Source organism: Sus scrofa, chromosome 14 (genome assembly GCF_000003025.6).
Source record: "Sus scrofa isolate TJ Tabasco breed Duroc chromosome 14, Sscrofa11.1, whole genome shotgun sequence".
Taxonomy (NCBI): Eukaryota; Metazoa; Chordata; class Mammalia; order Artiodactyla; family Suidae; genus Sus; species Sus scrofa.
Genome location: NC_010456.5, coordinates 130,417,187 through 130,436,518, shown reverse-complemented (window position 1 = coordinate 130,436,518; position 19,332 = coordinate 130,417,187). Strand labels below are relative to the sequence as shown.

At 47.7% G+C, this 19,332-nt stretch overlaps 1 protein-coding gene across 1 annotated transcript in view; it reads right to left on the bottom strand.

Annotated features, from left to right (window-relative positions):
- PLPP4 (phospholipid phosphatase 4) overlaps positions 11,887–19,332 on the bottom strand; it is a 147,416-nt gene continuing 139,970 nt past the window's right edge. The window contains exon 7 of the mRNA XM_001924179.5: positions 11,887–12,436. Coding sequence (XP_001924214.1) covers positions 12,237–12,436 — 200 coding nt within the window. The 3' untranslated portion in view covers positions 11,887–12,236. The remainder of the gene's footprint in view (positions 12,437–19,332) is intronic.

The window sequence follows — 19,332 nt, the reverse complement described above, 5'->3', positions numbered from 1 at the left end:
AGAACACTGTGCTAAGGAGGAAGGAAGTCGCATGACAGGAAGTTCCATCGGACAGGATCTTCCACGGATCAGCCGGAAAATGGAGCATCGGGGCTGGCTGGAGGGCTAAAGGTGAGCGAGAGGGGCCTAGGAGTGAACGAAACTCACAGAAGAAATGCTAGGTTCAGAGAGACTCCCACTCAAAAGAAAGGGGACCACTGGGCAGGGAGGGAGTGGGCACTGCTTGAGCTTAGGGCTTAGATTCACTGGCCCTTCCTGAAATGAGTGCCCATTTTACTTAGCCACCTGGAATGCAGAATGAAACTAAACCTGGCTAAATAGGAAAAGGGAATTCATTGGTTCAAGTAACTAAAAAGCCAGAGGCAGGGCTGGTTTCTGGAACAGCTGGGTCGAGAGGCCCAAATAATGCCATCTCTTCCATTTTTCTCTATCATTCGGCTCTGACTTCCTCTATATAAGCAAATGCCCTCTTCTTTTGGTAAGATGGCTTCAGCTGATTCAGGTTTCATTCCGTCCTTACAGAAAGCTCTAGCAAGAGAGAACTTGTCTTTTTCAATGGTTCCCATAGAAGTCCTGAACTTGAGTCTCAGCTGCTCTGATTGGTCTGCTTTGGGTCACATGTCCATCCCTTAACTAATCATTAGGGTCAGAGGATGAAATATTCTTTTTTTGGGGGGGGGGAGAATCTTTTTTTTTAGGGCCACACCTGTGGCATATGGAAGTTCCCAGGCTAGGGAGTCAAATTGGAGCTTTAGCTGCCAGCCTACGGCAGAGCCACAGCAAAGCAGGATCCAAGGACTGACAATGTTTAAAATATATAGGAAGTGTCTTTTATTATTCCTGATAGCTTGTTATTTTCCAAGTCTCCTTTGCAGACTCTTACTAGCGAAACCACTCTTATGTCTCACTCTTTATGAGGTGTGTTTCCAATGTGAGCTTGTAAAGTTGTAGATGTTTTTGTTAAAAAACAAAATCCAACCAAGTCCATTTGAAGGTCCAGTTGGCTGTATTCAAGGATTCACAAATCAGGCAGCACCCTCTCTAGTAAACAGAAAGGAGCTCAGAGAGGTGGTACCAAATGAAACGGTTTCTTACAGGCAGAAGGGAGGTGGGGCAACAGAAAAAAGGATTGTTTCAGGCCAGGTCATCTTCTTAAGGGGAAGGGAAGAGTAGAGGTCTTTATCCTGCAGTTATCTCCCAGTTGACCCTTGATCAGAAATTCCACATCGACTCTTTCAAAGGTCAATCCTGAGAGGGACTGAAACTGCAATTAAGTCTTGGTTGGCTGTCATGGGGAGGGCAAACAACACTTATTGTGTGTTATTCTTTTTTAACATTTCTGTTATTTTCCGTGTTCTTCGAAGGGCAGGGATATCATTTCTAAGTTGCTTACTTGTGCGGATGTGTTTCCCAAGTGTTCTATCATTCGTAATGCTGGACAACTGTTCTGAACGTCACGGAGAGCACGAGAGCCCTCCGATGGGTCAATTCAGAATGAGGCCATTGCCCATCAATGTCTTCTCTCCAGAATCTCTGTTAGTCATTCCCACGGACTCCGAGTAGTTCCCTCTCTGAGCAGACGTTTCCTTGAGGCAAGTGCCTACCATATGGCTGTTTCAACTGATGGAAGAATTTAAAGTGACGTTTATAAAGCAAGGCGATCTTGTGACTCGCAGGCAGCAGACCGGTGTCAGGTGGAAGAGACCAGGCTTGACTCGTGGGCACAGCCCTGGCTGACACTGCCGAAGGTGTCATTTGAACCTCTATACTAGACTTCATGACAAGTGTTCGACAACAGATGGAAGGGTAGAACATGAACATAGAACATGAACTATTTTCTGGTCATATTGTAAGTTTCCACACTCATTGTCTCACATGAGCTTGAAGGAAATCGAAATATGTAACCCCCAAAATAGGACATTTTGGCATAAAGATTATTTTGAGCTGAAAGCAATTAAAACAATTACCTCCCGCTACGTGCCTAAAAGCGGAACTCTATCACTGGACTTGTCTTTAAACTCATTAACAGTCTGGAGAAAGCCCCAGAGGGATCAGTGTAACCAACTTGACTAACTAGCTTTATCTGCCATTAGTTTCCCATATATTTACCTTCCCACAGTTTACCACCCTTGGGAGCCTAAAATCCCATCATTTCTCTACAAATTTATCATTTGTTGAGAATACCCCATCAGCCTGAATTCTAAGCCACCTCTTGGAGCTACTCATTTCTGAGTATTCCCATGCGCTACCTCAACTAGTTCATCAACGTGTTTTTCTCTTTTAATCTGTGTTTCGTTCCAGGGTTCTAGCTGAGAACCTAGAGAGGTAGAGGGAAATGATGTTTCCCCTCCCCTACGAGCATGACAATCACCTTGTTGGGTTTAACAGGACAGCTCTCATTGCCATCTGACAGATCAGAAGACCGAGGCTTGCACTAGGCAACCCTCTTGGATCCCCCACCTAATGGTACTTGAGGAATTCATCCCAGAGGGATCGAGAGATCAGCGGTATCTGGTCTGCAGATACCTGTCAGTCAAGATCATCTGCGAATTAAGGACAGCTACCATCCCTGCCCTACCACTACTGCATGTAACTCAATTTCAAGCTTCGGGCCTATTTGAAGCCACTGTCCTTCATTCCTTCCAAGAAGCCAAAATGTGAGGTAGCCCTAGGACCCTGGAACATGCCCATCCCAATAGAGACCCAGAGTTTATGCCAGTGAAAGTCTTTGTCAAGGTTCCAGCTGTCCTCTAGAAAATTTCCTGGGAGTAGGAGGAGCCAACTTCTTTATATCAATGTCTTCTGCACTCTTTCATTTATTTGCCGAAATAGTCATTCAGTCTTTGGGGAAGTTTTCATTACCTACTGGAAGGCCTCGTGTTCCAAAGTAGGGCAGATGTGCTTATGAACTGTGCTGAGAGTGCTGCGGTGTACACAACCCATGCCCTGCCCTATCTTCTTGACAAGACTCAGATCGTTGGTTGGTCTTCTGTGACCCCCCAAATCATCCTTGTTAAGGCGTTAAGTCACTGCATTCTTAGTCTAATTTGTAATCATAGCTTTAACCCACTGCTCCTGAAAGGAAGAGAAGAGACTAAACCACATGAGACGCATCGTCCGTGGGATTTAGAAGACACAACTTTGGAAGCCGTCCAGTTCAAAACCGCATGGTGGGAGTTCCCATCGTGGCGCAGTGGTTAACGAATCCGACTAGGAACCATGAGGTTGCGGGTTCGGTCCCTGCCCTTGCTCAGTGGGTTAACAATCCGGCGTTGCTGTGAGCTGTGGTGTAGGTTGCAGACGCGGCTCGGATCCCGAGTTGCTGTGGCTCTGGCGTAGGCCGGTGGCTACAGCTCCGATTCAACCCCTAGCCTGGGAACCTCCATATGCCTCGGGAGCGGCCCAAGAAATAGCAACAACAACAGCAATAACAACAACAACAAAAGACAAAAAAAAAAAAAAAAAAAAAAAAAAAAACCGCATGGTGGGTGATCACTAATTGTTCCCTTCCCCAAGGCTGGTCCATAAGAGTGAGTAAAAATTAGAGCCAGTATTTCTCAGGTGCCAAGTACTTTTACCTACAAGCTTTATATGTCTTGATTTGCCTAATTCTCATGGAATCTCTCAGGTGAATACTGTCATTATCATCATTTTACAGGTGAACACACGGAAGGTAAGAGAATCTAGGTCACTTGCCCAAGGCCACATGGTGCAGGTGAGACATGTATCTGTCAGTGTGAACCTGTGCTTGAGCTAAGATCTGGATAATTCTAGAGCTGTCACTCTTACCCACTCAGCTACACGTTTTTGACCCAAACACAGGACTGAGTGAACCAATACATAGGGAGTAAAGGACAATATTCTAAAGAGCACAAAAATCACCTACCTATGCACTGCCCGTGAGCACACACCCTCCACTGAAGCTGGCTAAGACCCAAAATTGTGAACTTGAGTAGGCAAGACATGTCAAGTGACTTTATTGCCTTTAAATGAAATTAATTTTGAATCTGAGTCCCCAGCCAATCCTTCTGGCCTGGCAAGGAATCCAGGCTCTGTGAATGGGGAACTGTCCCTATCCAGCTCTGGGTAGGGGTTGAGGGTCTTATGCAAAGGCGACCATTTGGGGGGTGGGGGCATGGTTTCCAGTCCTTGCCAACCAACCCACTCCCAGCTCAAAAGCTGGAGGTTCCTCAGGTGCAGAGATTCTCCTGCCTTTTGCAGCTCTTGCATCTGTTAATCTTTACTGCGGGGGAGGGGCTCCAAGATGGGGGGGCCCCTCCCCCCCCCCCAGGCAGACCACACAGCCAAACCTCCACTTACCTCCCACATTTCCTGGGACCCTCAGTAAGACCACTGTTCTCGGGCCCCGCCCAGTGTGAGCTCCGCACAGGCAGGAATGTCTGTTGTGTGCATTGATGGCTCCTTGATGCCTAAGTCAGAGCTTGACACACACACTGGTGCTGCTTCTGCTGCTCTCACCCCCAGAAAGTGCTTCCTGCCTCCCTGTCCCCCTGGAACACCCAGCACCATCCCCAGGTAACCTCAGGCCATTAAGAAACAAAGGTTCTTAGGGCCTGGGGGAGAAAGAAACCCAGAGAATGGGACATGAGTAAACACTGTCATTTTTTTTTTTTTTTTTTTTTTTTTGTCTTTTTGCTATTTCTTTGGGCCACTCCTGCGGCATATGGAGGTTCCCAGGCTAGGGGTCGAATCGGCGCTGCAGCCACCCGCCTACGCCAGAGTCACAGCAACGCGGGATCCGAGCCGCGTCTGCAACCTACACCACAGCTCACGGCAACGCCGGATCCTTAACCCACTGAGCAAGGCCAGGGACCGAACCCGCAACCTCATGGTTCATAGTCGGATTCGTTAACCACTGCGCCACGATGGGAACTCCCACTCTTATCTTTTTAATTCCCCGACACATACAGCAAAGACAGAACCCAAACTAATATATCAACAACTCTCCCTACCGTTGTTGGACTAGCCAGTGAGCATGCAGCTGTATTTATCCATCTTTTAGCTGCTGGGGAAAAAAGACACGTGTGTGAAGATACTTATAAAGATTTCAAAGGTCTTTCTTACGGAAATGACAAAGTTTGAGATGTTCCTCTCTGTGGTCCCAGGATAATGAGATAGCATGCGCGCACTTCAAGGGATTTTTCTCTCTCTCTTTTGTGGAACAAAGGAGCTCAGGTTTCAGCAGGGGGAAGCGGATGAAGTTCTACACCGACTGGACCTTGTCACCCACCAGCACAGGCGACCAAACAGTATGGGGACAGAGAGAGAGAGGGAGAGAGAGGGAGGAGGGTAGAAGTTACAGACAGACATTAAACACACGGAAACCCAGAAAAGACACTCGGCAGGATGTAGAGGCAAGGAAGGAACCACTAAAAAGAAAACAGCAAGAGCAGTTAGAACACACCAGCGGTGAACTGCAAATTACATGTTCTATGACTCCCCAAACCTAAGTCATTTTGCATTAAAGCAGTAGCTCTACCACTTAGGCATCCTGAGAAAAAAAGATGATTTCATTTAATGAGCTGTCTCACTGCAAACCTGCTTCGAGGCTCAGCCACTTAGAAAAATAATATATTTGCCATCTTTTGCCTGCCCTCATTTCCCAGACATTTTTCCACGTGCACAGGCAGACCTCAGAGATATTGTGGGTTTGGTTCCAGACCACAGCAATAAAGCAAATATGGACATACAGCTAGTCACTCCAGCTGTCTCCCCCCGCCCCAGTGAATAGAAAAGTTATGTTTAGAAGTCCCTGTTGTGGCTCAGCAGGTTAGGAAACCGATTAGTATCCATGAGGATGCAGGTTCGATCCCGGCCTTGCTCAGTGGGTTAAGGATCTGACATTGCTGTGAGCTGTGCTGTAGGTTGCAGATGTGGCTGGGATCCCATGTTGCTGTGGCTGCGGTGTAGGCTGGCAGGTGTAGCTCTGATTTAATCCCTAGCCTGGGAACTTCCGTATGCTGCAGGTACAGCCTTAAAAAGAAGAAAAAAAATATGTTTACACTACTCTGTAGTCTACTATGTGTGCATTAGCAGTATGTCTAAACAAATGCACATACCTTAATTTAAAAATGCGTTACTGCTAAAAAATGCTACCCATCCCCTGATCCTCCTGGGAGGCATAAGAGTAACGTCCAAGATTGCGGGTCACAAATCACAGTAACAAATATAATAATAGTGAAAAGGTTTGAAATATTGTGAGAAGTACCCAAAGGTGATACAGAGACACAAAGTGAGCAAATGGTGTTGGAGAAATGGTGCTGATAGACTTGCTTGGTGCAAAGTTGCCACAAATCTTCAATTTGTAAAAACTGGGTTATCTGCAAAGCGCAATAAAGCAGAGGTCGATAAAACAAGGTACTTGGTGTTTTGAATTTGCACCTTCATGGCCCTTTGGGTTTCAAATTAAAAGGTACCCTGGCCTCTCCTTTTCTGGTCTTTCTGGCAAATGTCTCTTGGTTTTGCCAAAAAAGAGAAGCTTCAACGAACAGGAGTTGGGGACCAGAAGGAGGCGCTCTCACACCCTGTGACAATAGAATCCAACAGGAAGAGGAAAGACTCCTTTCCTGGCAAGGACACAGCCAGTGGAAAGCTGTGGGCTCTCTGCTGACTGTAGCCCTCCCAAATCCCTCTTCTCCTCTATAAAAGAGTTCTCCTTCCCTTACCATGTGGAGGCTTGCGTGAGACTTACTGTTTTTGCAGACTCTGAACTGCAATTCTCTGCTGATTCTGAATAAACCCATCTTTGCTGGAAAAAGAACTGGCAGTCTATTTGTTTCAGGTCAACAGTTTGCAGGTATGTTTTAATCAACAGGCCTGTAGCTCTAAGGAGGCCAAAGACAGGTTTTTGAAAGATCTTTGTAAATAAAATTATAATAAACCATATCATATGAAATGGGTCGGGGTATTAGTGTGATGTCAATCTTAATATTTAGATTAAGAAAAGAAGGCTTTTGTTAAGTTGGTTGGTTTGCTTTGTTTAATGTAACTAAGCTCCTTTGAGGTGTCTGGGTTTGGTCAATATATGTTGTTTTGTTGTTACTTTTGCTTCTTCCTTCACAGCCCAAATGTGACTTTTTTTTTTTTTTGGCTTTCCAGGGCTGCACCTGTGGCACATGGAGGTTCCCAGGCTATCTACCTATACCACAGCCATAGCAACACCAGATGCCAGCCTCATCTATAACCTACACCATAGCTCACAGCAACACGGGATCCCCAACCCACTGAGTGAGGCCATGGACTGAATCCACGTCCTCGTGGATACTAGTCAGGTTCATTACCCCTGAGCCCTGACGGGAACTCCCCCAAATGTGAACCTTTTGAGACATTTTCCAGAGAACAAGCATTGCGTATCCTATAAGAAGGGAAGGCTGGTAGATTTTATTTTATTTAAGATGGCCCTCAGGGGGACTGTGGAGTAATTGGAATGACCCAGGACCAGGAATCAAGCATTCTCTCATTTTTAGCTGTGCCACCTTGAGCAGGTAACGTAAACTGGATAGCCAGCCTCCGAGGGATAATAGTGGGGAAAAATTAGAGGATGTGGCCCCTTCATTAATTTAGCAACATATCCAGGGCCTCCTCGGTGCGAGCCCTGGGGCAGGAAGAACTGCGAGCGAGACACGGGGGCTCCCTGCTCCCTCCAGACCCAGCCTCTGGTGAAGGCAGAAAAGGAAGGTGTATTCGAGTGCTAGGTCTGCAGCAACAAAGCGCCGCACCTGAGTGCCGTGACCAAGAGAAAGGTTTCTGGAGCTGCAAGTCCAGGACCAAGTTATCAGTAGGGTGGGTTCCTTCTGAGGGCTGAGAGGGAAGAGTCTGTCGAGGCCTTTCTCCCTGGCGTGTGGTTGGCCGTCTGCACGGGGTCTTCCCGCTGTGGGGGGCTGTGTCCAAACTTCCCCTTTTTATAAGGACACGGGTCCTGCTGGATCCGTACCCACCCTAATGACCTCATTCTAAAAGTTGACTACTGCTATAAAGAAAGACCCCCTTTCCCTATAAGGTCGCACAGCCTAAGGCACTGGGATTTCAACAGATGAATTTTGAGAGATGCCATTCAATCTGCAAGAACATATCAATAGTAGAGCTGTGATCTGAAGGAACTTAATGGGAGAACCCGAGAGAGAAATGAGTGTGTGTGTGTGTGTGTGTGTGTGTGTGTGTGTGTGTGAACAGAAACAGAGGACCAGCATGGCATGGAAAGTCTGAGGAGCAGGCGTCTGAGCTGAGACCAGAAGAAAGGGCCAGGCTGGGAGGGGTGGCGGCAGAGCTGCTGGGGGCAGAGGGCAGAAGGAGGCAGAGGCCGTGAAGTGCTCAGCTGGTTTATGGCCAGAGAGGAGGCAGCCCTGAGGAGATGCCAATGAGCAGATGGATCTCAAAAAAGGAAGTCAGGAACAAAAAGCCACTTACTGTGACTGTATTTATACGACATTCTGGAAAAGCTACAAATGTGACAACAGAAAACAGATCCATAAAAAAAGAATGAAATCATGCCATTTGCAGCCACATGGATGCAACTAGAGGGAAGTAAGTCAGAAAAACAAATACCATATGATATCACTTACAGGTACAATCTAAAATATGGCACACATGAACCCATCTACAAAACAGAAACAGACTTTCAGACATGGAGAACAGACTTGTGGTTGCCAAGGGGGAGGGGAAGGGAGTGGGATGGACTGGGAGTTTGGGGTTAGTAGATACCAACGATCTCATTTAGGATGCGTAAGCAGTGAGGTCCTACTGTACAGCACAGGGAGTTACACCAGTCTCTTGGGAGAGACCATGATGGAAGATAATATAAGAAAAAGCATGTATATATTTGTATGACTGGGTCACTTTGCTGTACAGGAGAACTGGCACAAAATTATAAATCAACTATCCTTTAATTAAAAAAAAATTTAACTAAAAAATTTTAAAAAAAGAAAGCAGACCTACGGTCACCTGAGACTAGAGGCAGAGGAGGGCGTGATGGCAGAGGAGCAAAAGGAGACTTCTAGGCTGAAGGAGCAGGTCTGTATGTACCTCGTGGTGGTGGTTACGAAACTGTGTACCATGATCAAAATTCACAAAGCTGGATGCTTAAAATAGGTGAGGTTTATTCTATGTAAATAATACCTGAATAAAAAAGGAAGACACGGTTAAATGATTTGATTTCTTTTATGCAAAACTTAAAGGATTTAAGTCATGTTAAGACGCGTGAAGTAATTCAAAATGGAGTCACAGCAGCCAACATGAACATCCATGTGAAATGTTTGGAAACGTCTGCTGTAGGACTGGGGCTGCCTTAGAGGGAGAGACGAGGGGCTGGCATTTGAGAAGCCTGATGGGCTGTGTATGTCCCTGGCACAGAAGGAGCAATCGTTAGTGCCCAGATTCCTCCCTTGTGGTAAAAAATGCTCCTTAAAAAGAGACCCCCTAAGTGGGGCTGGAAGGGACAGAGGGCTCTTCTGCTGGAGGACCCGACTCCAAGATCCTCCTTCCTGTGCTTCTGGGGGCGCTCGTTACCCCCATTTTCTATTTTCCCTACTTTCACTCACCTGTGTTGTGAGCTAATTGGGTGCAATAAACCATGTGAGTCATGAGTTGAATATGGACTATGTTTCATTCATCTGCAGTCCTGTGATTCTTACCTGGCCTCCCACTGGGTCTGGAGAGACACACACATGTGCACGCACACACGCACACGCACACATGCACACACAGATACTCTGACTCCTGAGTGGGTCATGGGTGGGCACAGGGGGGGTCGCGGTGATTCAGGGAGGAAGCATCACAGCAGTTCAGGGGAGAGCGGGTAACATCTCAGGCTGGGGTGGGGGGCAAGAGCGTGGGGCTGGGGGCAGGTGGGCATTTTGAAGGTAGAGCCAAGAGCAGCTGCTGATGCACTGGGCGAAGGGCAGCAGGGAAAAGACATCGTCCAGAGAGAGCCCAGGACTGGGGCTTCAGCAGAGGAGTCAGTAGCAGCCCCACAGCACACAGCGCCCAGCGCTGCCCGAAATATCAACCCCGAATAAGACAATATCATCATTTCTGAGACCCTTCCCTGCCTGGGCGGAGGAAACCCTAAGAACAGCCCCAGAGAAGAGTCGCCTTCCTCTTCGTCCTTGTCCCTCAGGGATAAAGGAGGCAGGGGCAGGGTCCCCAGCCTGGGAATCACATGTGAGTTTTTACTACAGATTCCTGGTCCTCCTTCCCCAGTTCCCCAGAGTCTAACTCAGGAGGTCTGGGCAGCAGCTAGGCAGCAGGAATCAGATCAGATGAACAAGGAAACCACCTTCCCACCCCCCACACTGTGCAGGTAGCCTGAGCACCTGGAGATGCTGGGGGCTCTCCTTTGCAAGCCCCTTCATTTCTGGGCTGGCCGCACAGGAGTTCTAGCCAGTGGAGACAAACTCCGAGCAGGTTCACCCCTTGAGGGAGAAAGAGTCTCACACACCACAGGTTTCAAGCTAGGATCTATCTGCACCCTGGACAACTTGCTTTGCCAGAGACTGAATGAGTAACCCTCACATCCAAAAAAGGCCAGGCTGGGGAACAACTGCCTTCCTCCAGGGCCGTTTCAGTAATGCAGCGCAATGCTGCATTTCCTTCATCTTAATAGAGCATGAAATGAAAATATATGGATCCATAAAACACCTGCCTTTTGTGAACTGACTCATACTGTTAATTATGTCTCCTAAGGATCCTGCCACGCACGTCATGTTATTACATCTTCTGTAATTTTAATTACAATTTAATGAAAGCCTTTACATGGCCTGTCTCAGGACTTTCAATTTAATAATCATCGGCATTAACAATGCTCTGTTCTTTGTTACTTTTCAGAGTCCTTCCACTTAGCTTTAAACATAAGTGTGTGTATTAAATTCACATTTCATGGTCCAGAATTTGAAGTCATCATTAATTCTCTCACTTTTGTCCTGCGTGCTATGCAGAGTATGGGCAAAACTGGAGTCAGAGAAGTATCTGGGTTTCTTTGTTTTCAACAGTAGGTAACAAGGGATTCTTTTCCGGCATTTTTATTTTTGACTTTATTTTGAAAATTATGGCATTTTTAGTTAAATCAGAGTATTAAGTTTTTAAATGTTATATGAATTTTTGCTCTGGGTTTAAAATTATGTCTTATGAATTACTACAATTTAGTTTTTGAAGTATCTCACGTGTGTTTTCAAAGTTGCTTGTCTGCTTGTTCGTTTGCTTGTTTATTTTTGGCCGCCTCTGCAGCATGTGGAAGTTCCCAGGCCAGGGATCTAACCCACATCACAGCTGCGGCAAGGCCAGATTCTTCACCCGCTGCACCACAAAGGAACTTCCCAAAGTTGCTTGTGAGTGTAGCTGCCACAATTGAAAAACATCTGACTTTGGAAGGACGTCAATTCAAGACTTCCCCTCTCTCGCTCCAGCAACAGGACGGTCACTCCACACCAAGCTGTCACTCTGGTGTGGACACAACTTAGGAGGGACCACAGCCAGAGACAGAGGGCTAGCCTGGGGCTCATTCAACAAGATCTTTGCAAGGCGGTACATGTGCTCCCGGGCTGAACCTACCACAGAAGGTGGCTGATCAGACATCCAGATGGGTCTAGCTGGCATGCTCAGGGCAGAGCTACTCTGGCGACCCCCTCTACAGCCACTCAAGTCTTTCCAAGGGCAGTCTGTCACCTGAACTGCTGGAAAGTGACAGTCTTGAGACATCAAAGATAGGGCTCTTCACAGTTCAGTAAGGGTCTCAGCCTTTGCCCCCCCAAGCTCAGCACCTAGAATGACTGTAGCCGGAGGAGGTGCTGGGCTGGCTCCCCACCCTGGCTTTGGATGTGAAACTCACTACATCCCCAAGTGACTTGTGCAGGGAACAGCCAACACCACATCTTCCAAGTGGGAGGTTTTATTATGTTTTACACCCATGAAAACATAGGACGGGGGCTGTGACAGCAAACATTTCAGATAGAGGAACCGCCCAAGCTGCATCCGCCCACCCTTGCAGCCTCTTTCCACACGCGTCTCCTGGATCATGTTCCTGGGTCCTTCCTTTGCACGTTCGGGAGAGTTGAAAGTAGACGTTTAAAGTAGCAGGAACACCATCGGCAAAATGGAAACAGAAGGATAACTTTGAGGAGTAACTGATGAGAAACACACTAGAGAAAACCCCTTCTATTGCGGTATGGGGTCGGGGTGGAAGAGCGTGCCCTGGGCTCAGCGTCCATCCTCCGAGGCTCGGGTCATACGGGGCCCTCTGTGATGCCCTCCAGGGGCAGGCTGGGCGCGCTGTCGGCTGTGGGGCTCTCATCTTTCTTCAGCGACGTGGGGACCCGGAGACTGACGTAGGGTTTGTGACAAGCTGTGTTGGCCAGAGGGGGGTAGTGCTGTCTGTAGCAAATGTAGGCAAAAATGAGGCCAATGACTCCGCCCACAAAAGAATCTAGGAGGGAAGAGCAAAACCGGGAGACTTGCATTATGATTCATTCAAATGCGCCCGTTAGGTTTTCCAGAAAGCCCTCTTCCTACCGGCTCCAAGGATGGCTTTGCTTCTCGGACCCCCTGGAAGACTAAAGGCAAGAGAAATCACACTGGAGGTAGAAATCCTGGCAACCTCCGTGAGCTCGTAGCATTTTGAGAACTTAAACATACCTTCTAAGTGTGTTCTTGATTCTTCTATGTACTTTGCACCTGGGCGTGGCACAAACTCAGATTTGCATTCTTGAGTTTCGAAAAGCAATTCTAAACTCTGGAAGAAGAGCTCGGCCACCTCTAAGGGTTCTAAACACCCCCAGGGGGTGCAATTTCCTTTTCTTTTTTTTCTTTTTTTTTTTTTTTAAATGGCATTTCTCCATTTATTTATGCCTTTACTTTCTTTTTTTTTTTTTTTTTTTTTTATTTTCCCACTGTACAGCAAGGGGGTCAGGTTATCCTTAGATGTATACATTGCAATTACAGTTTTTTCCCCCACCCTTTCTTCTGTTGCGACATGAGTATCTAGACAAAGTTCTCAATGCTATTCCTTTTCTTTAGCAAGATCTCACTGGAGTCCTGCTGGGGCGCCACAGTCACCCAGCCAGCATGCAGGTCCCTGCCTCCCAGGAAGTGGTTTCCCAGGGATGAAATGAAACTTCTGAGTCACAAAGTGAAGAAATCATTTTATAATACACCGGGATGGCCAATCCTGACAGTCCTGGTGGGAGGGGCTCCATCTCTCCTTGAAGCTGCAGATTTTCATCAAGTTGGAGGGAGGGAAGGTGGCAGACAAGGCAGGAAAGGGTCTCTGCAGGCAAAACAGACCCTTCCACCGTGGGGTGGCCCCTTCCTCATTGTGTGTGTGTGTGTGTGTGTGTGTGTGTGTGTCCACGTATGTGTGCATGCACGCAAGTGTATGCATGCCCTTTAAACAGTGTTGCTATGGGTTATTCTTGCCAAAAAGGATTCTAAGGCAATGGAAAACCTCCCCTTGACAAGAGAACCTTGAACGCTTGGGGAGGTCGCTGCCAGGCTGCACAGTCATTCTCCATTTGGGGGGGCTTCCACTTTCCCCTTCGTTATCTTGTTGAATCGCCCACACCTGCTACGGGCAGGGAGCACCAGCCCCACTTTACAGAAGACATTCAGGCTCAGAGAGGCCAGTGGGGCTCTCCACAGCCCCATCCCTCGTTAATGATGGCACTGGACCTGACTCTGACCTGCACTGCTCTTTGGCTGTGCTTGAACCCTGGCAGGTTCATTCCAGGCTTTGCGATGTCCCAGCTTTCAGAACACAGCAGGCTGACAGAAAGGTAGAGCACCTGAGCTCAGGTGAGCGGTAATGGCCTTGCTTAACCATTCAGTGCCCGGGATGGTGGAGTTTCCAGACACTTCCCATTAGGCAACGCCCTGTGGACTGACCTCAGTTTAAGTCACAGGCTGACTCTCCTGGGTCTCCTGCGAGGGAATTGGGGTGGCTGTCCAGGAAATATACCTTCCAAGAAAACAAACTGTTCAAGTCTTAGATATCTGCACCCCCTTACCAGGTCTTTTGCTACAGGCATCCTGGATCCATCTAGGATAATTTGGACTATTTTTGAGGAAAGGGATGATTGTGGTATGTTATTATCTTTTGAAGAATTATTTCTACCTTCAGCATTTTTACTAGACCAAGAGTAAAATGTTTAAAAGTTCTATCATAAATAGCTTTCAGCTCTTTTAAATAAGGATAGTCGTGGAGCGCATGTAATTTTACTTATAAAACAGCAGCAAAACAGGTAAGGAACACAGGCATTTCTGTGAGGGCGGCTTGAAGGTCCGCTGCATATGAATCACGTGCACAGACACTGCTCTGGTGGCTGGAGGGTGGACACAGTCACTCGTGGTGGTTTTTCAAGGGCGAACAGATGAGGTCATCCTCTCGATTACACTCCATCCCACCGTTCTTAGGGACCTGATTAAGTCCCATGGCCTTCAAAGCTACGCACCTGGTCCCTCTGACCTCCTGGCCATCCCCGTGCCCTCACTCTACTGCAGCCACCATCTTCCTTCTGTTTCCCCAATGCATCTCGTTCTCCCTCCCTTTTCTCCCTCCCTGCAAACGCTGCCCCAATCCTGGGAATCCCTTTCCTTCATCTCCTCAGCTATTCAATTTCTACTCATCCTCTGGAGCTCAACGCACCATCCTTGTGCAAAGATGCCTCACCCACCCTCCAGATTAGACCAAATCCCCCCAGTGCTTTCATTGTCCCCGGGACGAGAACGTCAAAGAATGCCGATCCGTGAAATTCTGTACTATTTACCATTGGATTCTAAACTCCCCCAGGGCAGGAGCTGTGTCTCTCTCATTGGCCGTTGATTCCTCAGCGCCTGGAACAGCACTTTGCTCACCTGGAACAGTACTGGTTGGTGGAGGGAGGTGGATGAATAGATATGCGTAGAGTAATTGAAGGTTAGATTCTGGGTGCTGTCTTGCTGCAGCCTGTGCAGGCCCCGTTCCCCTCTCTGGGTCTGGGCTCCCTTCTCAGGAATAGCTGCATGGCAGCTAAGACGCCTTCGCATGTAAGTGTTCCAGGAATTTAGTCCCCAGGGTCAGCCTACTGAGACCAGCCTTCTGATCATTTGGAAATTCTACCAAGGCATTTTCAGAAAGTAGGTCATAACTTCGACGGGGATAAAACATTGCTAAGAAACAAAAGTCATTCTAACTGGTCAAAGAGAAAGGCTGAATCACTGTGGCTACTTCCTCCCCGTAGAAGCTCAAACACGGTGACGCTGCATAGCCACCATCTGGCAGAAAGGCAAGGAAACTATATTCATGGCCAATCAGCCCTGGTGAGTAGCTACAAAGGGACCACCTGAGAGACGGCAGTGAAACCCGGAGACTCATCCTCGCTCCCAGAACAGGCACCCTCTACCCTCACCCTAGACCTGAAATGCTATATGAAGGCTGAGGAATCCCCAACAAAGACACTGTAGCCCCTACCAGGGCAAGTCCCTGTACCTCAGAGGCTCAGTTTCCCTGTCTCGCAAACAGAAATCTCAAGATCCGCATCACTGAATTGTGACCAAGATTTAAGGAGACCTGCTTCTGAACAGTATAACCCAGAGCATGTCACAAAATATGTCCTTAAAATTCAGTGTCTAAAAAAAAAATGTGTCCATCACTGTTAAGAGCTTTCTAGGCCTTCTCCACCCTACAACTGCAATTCAGCAGTCTAGAGTTCTCATCTCCTGAGCATGGCCAAACTTTCACAGTAGTTTATTTTTTTTATTTATTTTTTATTTTTTTAAGGCTGCAGCTAGAGCATATGGAAGCTCCCAGGTTAGGGGTTGAATGGGAGCTGCAGCTGCCAGCCTATGCCAGAGCCACAGCAACGGGGGATCCAAGCCGCATCTGCAACCTACATCCCAACTCACAGCAATGCCAGATCCTTAACCCACTGAGCAAGGCCAGTGATCGAACCCACATCCTCATGGATGCTAGTCCAGTTCATAACCTACCAAGCCATGACAGGAACTCCCCTCAGAGCATTTTAAATAAACTTTCAGTGAACTTAAAAAACATCTGTCACCCAAGAAATTGGAAAGGAATACCTACTATGACTTGCTGAGTGGGGTTCCGAGGCATAATTAATGGGATTCAATCAAGCTCCTCAAACTGAGAGGCTCTTTGCATCGCCTGTGGCCAGCAGCCTGTGAAATTCACCAGGGTATTTTTCCAGTTCCGGGTCTTTGAGTCACACTATTGTTTTGGTTTTCCAATAACTTCAGAAAAGAGCCCCATGGGGCATTATTTTTATTAACATCTGAAGTGATCCAGGACACCTGTGTTTGAGCCACTGACTATTGAAGAGGCCACATAGCACAAACCTACAAATAATGCCATCTGGCTTTCTATTTTCTGTAACAAGGCATTTTATTAGGTGCATCATTGATGAAAAGACATTAGGTCATTCCAAGTATATGTGCCCCGGGCTTACTGACAAGGCAGAAAAAGCTAGAGAATGGTGACGGCTGCCAAGGCTGTCTCCCCATCTAATGGAATGAATAAAACAGGTGCCACAGGAGTTACCGGAAGTAACCAGGGCAGTGAAAGGTCTAGCGAAGCCGCCTTCTCACAAAGGCATTCGGGGCTTCATTTATTGCAAAGGTGGTGAACACGATTTTAAAAGTGACTTGTTTTATGAGAGAGTCGTCAAGTCCCCTAAGTGAACGACTGTGATTTTGATGAAACCGCACCCTGTAGGGTGTGTGCTGGCAGAAAGGCAGGCGGGGGGCAGGTAGGTTTCAATTAGGGGAAAAACTACTTGGGACTGACTTCACCCTACATATGGTACCATGGGATAGGGGGTGGGGGTGTCAAAGGGGGAATATGTGGATCCCGGGGTCCCCGGAGTACACAACACCCGGTCTCTTCATTCAGCATTGAGGCCATTCATCCACCATGAATCCTGCATGGGGATCAGGGGTCAGGGGTGATGTCTGGTCTTAGGGCACAAGGCTGATCCAAACAGACCCGTTCCTAATCTTCAGGGCAAGATGGACAGTGAAGAATGGCAGCCTTGTCCATGAGCTGCAGCTGAGACATGCACCACACAGGAGAAGGCGGGTGACAGCAGCCAGGGGAGTGGCCTGGCTTGTCTAGACCATGGAAGTTTCACTGAGGACAAGACCCAGAGCCAGGAGGTGCCGGTGGGAACCAGGAGGAGCGGGAAGTGCGGGCAGGAGGGCAGCGCAGTCTTCTAGGCAGAGGGAGGCAGGGACGTGGCAAGTTTAAGGTTCACCTTCTCTTCAAGGGCTGGTGTCTTTGTAATTCTCTAGCACAGAAGGTGACCAGGCTTCTGGAGTGGCTGGAGAAGTAGGTTTTCCATGTCCCCTGAGGACCCTGCTGAGCCCTCAGCCTGGGCCGGGGCCCCACTGGCAGTCTAGGCTCCCGTCTGTGCACCTCTCAGCACACACCTGCCTCTCGGTGTTGACTCTTCCTTGACCTGCCTCATTCATCTCCGTTTCCCCAGAGCTCAGCAGTTATTCTTCAGTAAATGTTTGGTGAGCTGAGATGCACCAAACAATATTCACAGGATGCACTAAAGAATAAACACACCAGCCACAAAAGGCCACAAATTGTGTCCTGCCCTGTTTATGCAACGTCCAGAAGAGGGAATTCTGTAGAGCAAGAAAGCAGATTTGTGGTTGCCAGGGGCTGAGATGGATGGGGGATATGAAAATTTTCTGGAATTAGATAGTGGTGATGGTTGCACAACTCTGAATATAATAAAAAGCATTGAATTGTATGTTTTATGAATTATAAATTATGAATTATACATCGACAAAGTTATTTAAAGGGCAGTTCCAATCAAGACTTATGGGCTCCAATGGTAGAAGAAAGGGCGAGACTTTGAATCAGGCTATCTGGATTAGAATCATCACCTGTAAAATGGGCTTGACCCCACCCCTTTTCATGAGGTCAAGGGACAAAAAGGATCTCGTGGAGTCTAGCCCCCTGAGGTACCAGTCCGTAGCAGCCTTGCTCCCCTGCTCTGGCACAAACCAGCAGAAAGGCTTCTGAAGATGTGTTGCCAAGACCCTGGGAAGAAGACAGCCCTCCCATTGCCATGGAAACAACCAACATCACTTAGCTGGTTTGGCTTGGGACTTTGTATGCCTTGGGCTCCATGACCTAAGACTCCAAGGGTAAATACCAGCTCTGGAAAACTCAACAACCCCACGTAACTATTTCTCTTCTTTTTATTCTACTACTTTCAAAAAAAACTTTTAGGGCCGCACCCACACCATATGGAGGTTCCCAGGCTAGGGGTCTAATCAGAGCTATAGCTGCTGGCCTACACCACAGCCACAGCCATACCAGATCCGAGCTGCGTCTGTGACCTACACCACAGCTCATGGCAACACTGGATCTTTAACCCACTGAGTGAGGCCAGAGATCGAACCTGCATCCTCATGGACACCAGTAGGGTTTGTAACCTGCTGAGCTGCCTCGGGAATTCCTTTTGATTCTACTATTAATGAAGCTTCATGTTTTTGCAACTCTGAGTTTCTAGAAAAGAACTTCTATAGTACAGAGGATGCCCAATCTTCCTGGGGCACTGGAAGGGCAGCACCATGTCTGTCCACCACAATTCTGTGCCTCCATCAGAGAAGGCATGGGCACACAAGTGCAGAGATATAATGAATCAATGTTTAAAGTCCTAACTTTTTGGTTTATTTTGCAAAGGAACACACTTGCATAGAAAAAGAGCAATTTTGGAGTTCCTGTCATGGTGCAGTGGAAACAAATCCGACCAGGAACCATGAGGTTGCGGGTTCCATCCCTGGCCTCAAGACTTATGGGCTCCAATGGTAGAAGAAAGGGGTTAAGGATCCGGTGTTGCCGTGAGCTGTGGTGTAGGTCGCAGACGCAGCTCGGTTCTGGTATGGCTGTGGCTGTGGTGTAGGCCAGCAGCTATAGCTCTGATTAGACCCCTAGCCTGGGAACCTCCATATGCTGTGGGTGCCGGCCCTGTAAGAAAAAAAAGAAAAAGAGCCATTTTAGTAAAACCAGTGTACAGAAAAAATGATAGCTAGTAAGAAAGGAATACGACTGAGTCAAAATCAACTCTTCATTCACCTGCCACATACTGAGCGAGCATCGTTAAGCATTAGGAGTTGTGTCCCCTCCCCAGAACGTGGTGAAGTCCCAACCTGCTGTACTTCAGACTGTGACCTTATGTGCATGCAGAGTCTCTACAGAGATAATCAAGTTAAAGGAGATCCGTAATGTGACCGGGGAGGAAATTCGGACACACAGACACAACAGAGGGCAGGTAATGCAAAGAAACACAGGGAAAATCCAACGCGCAGGTG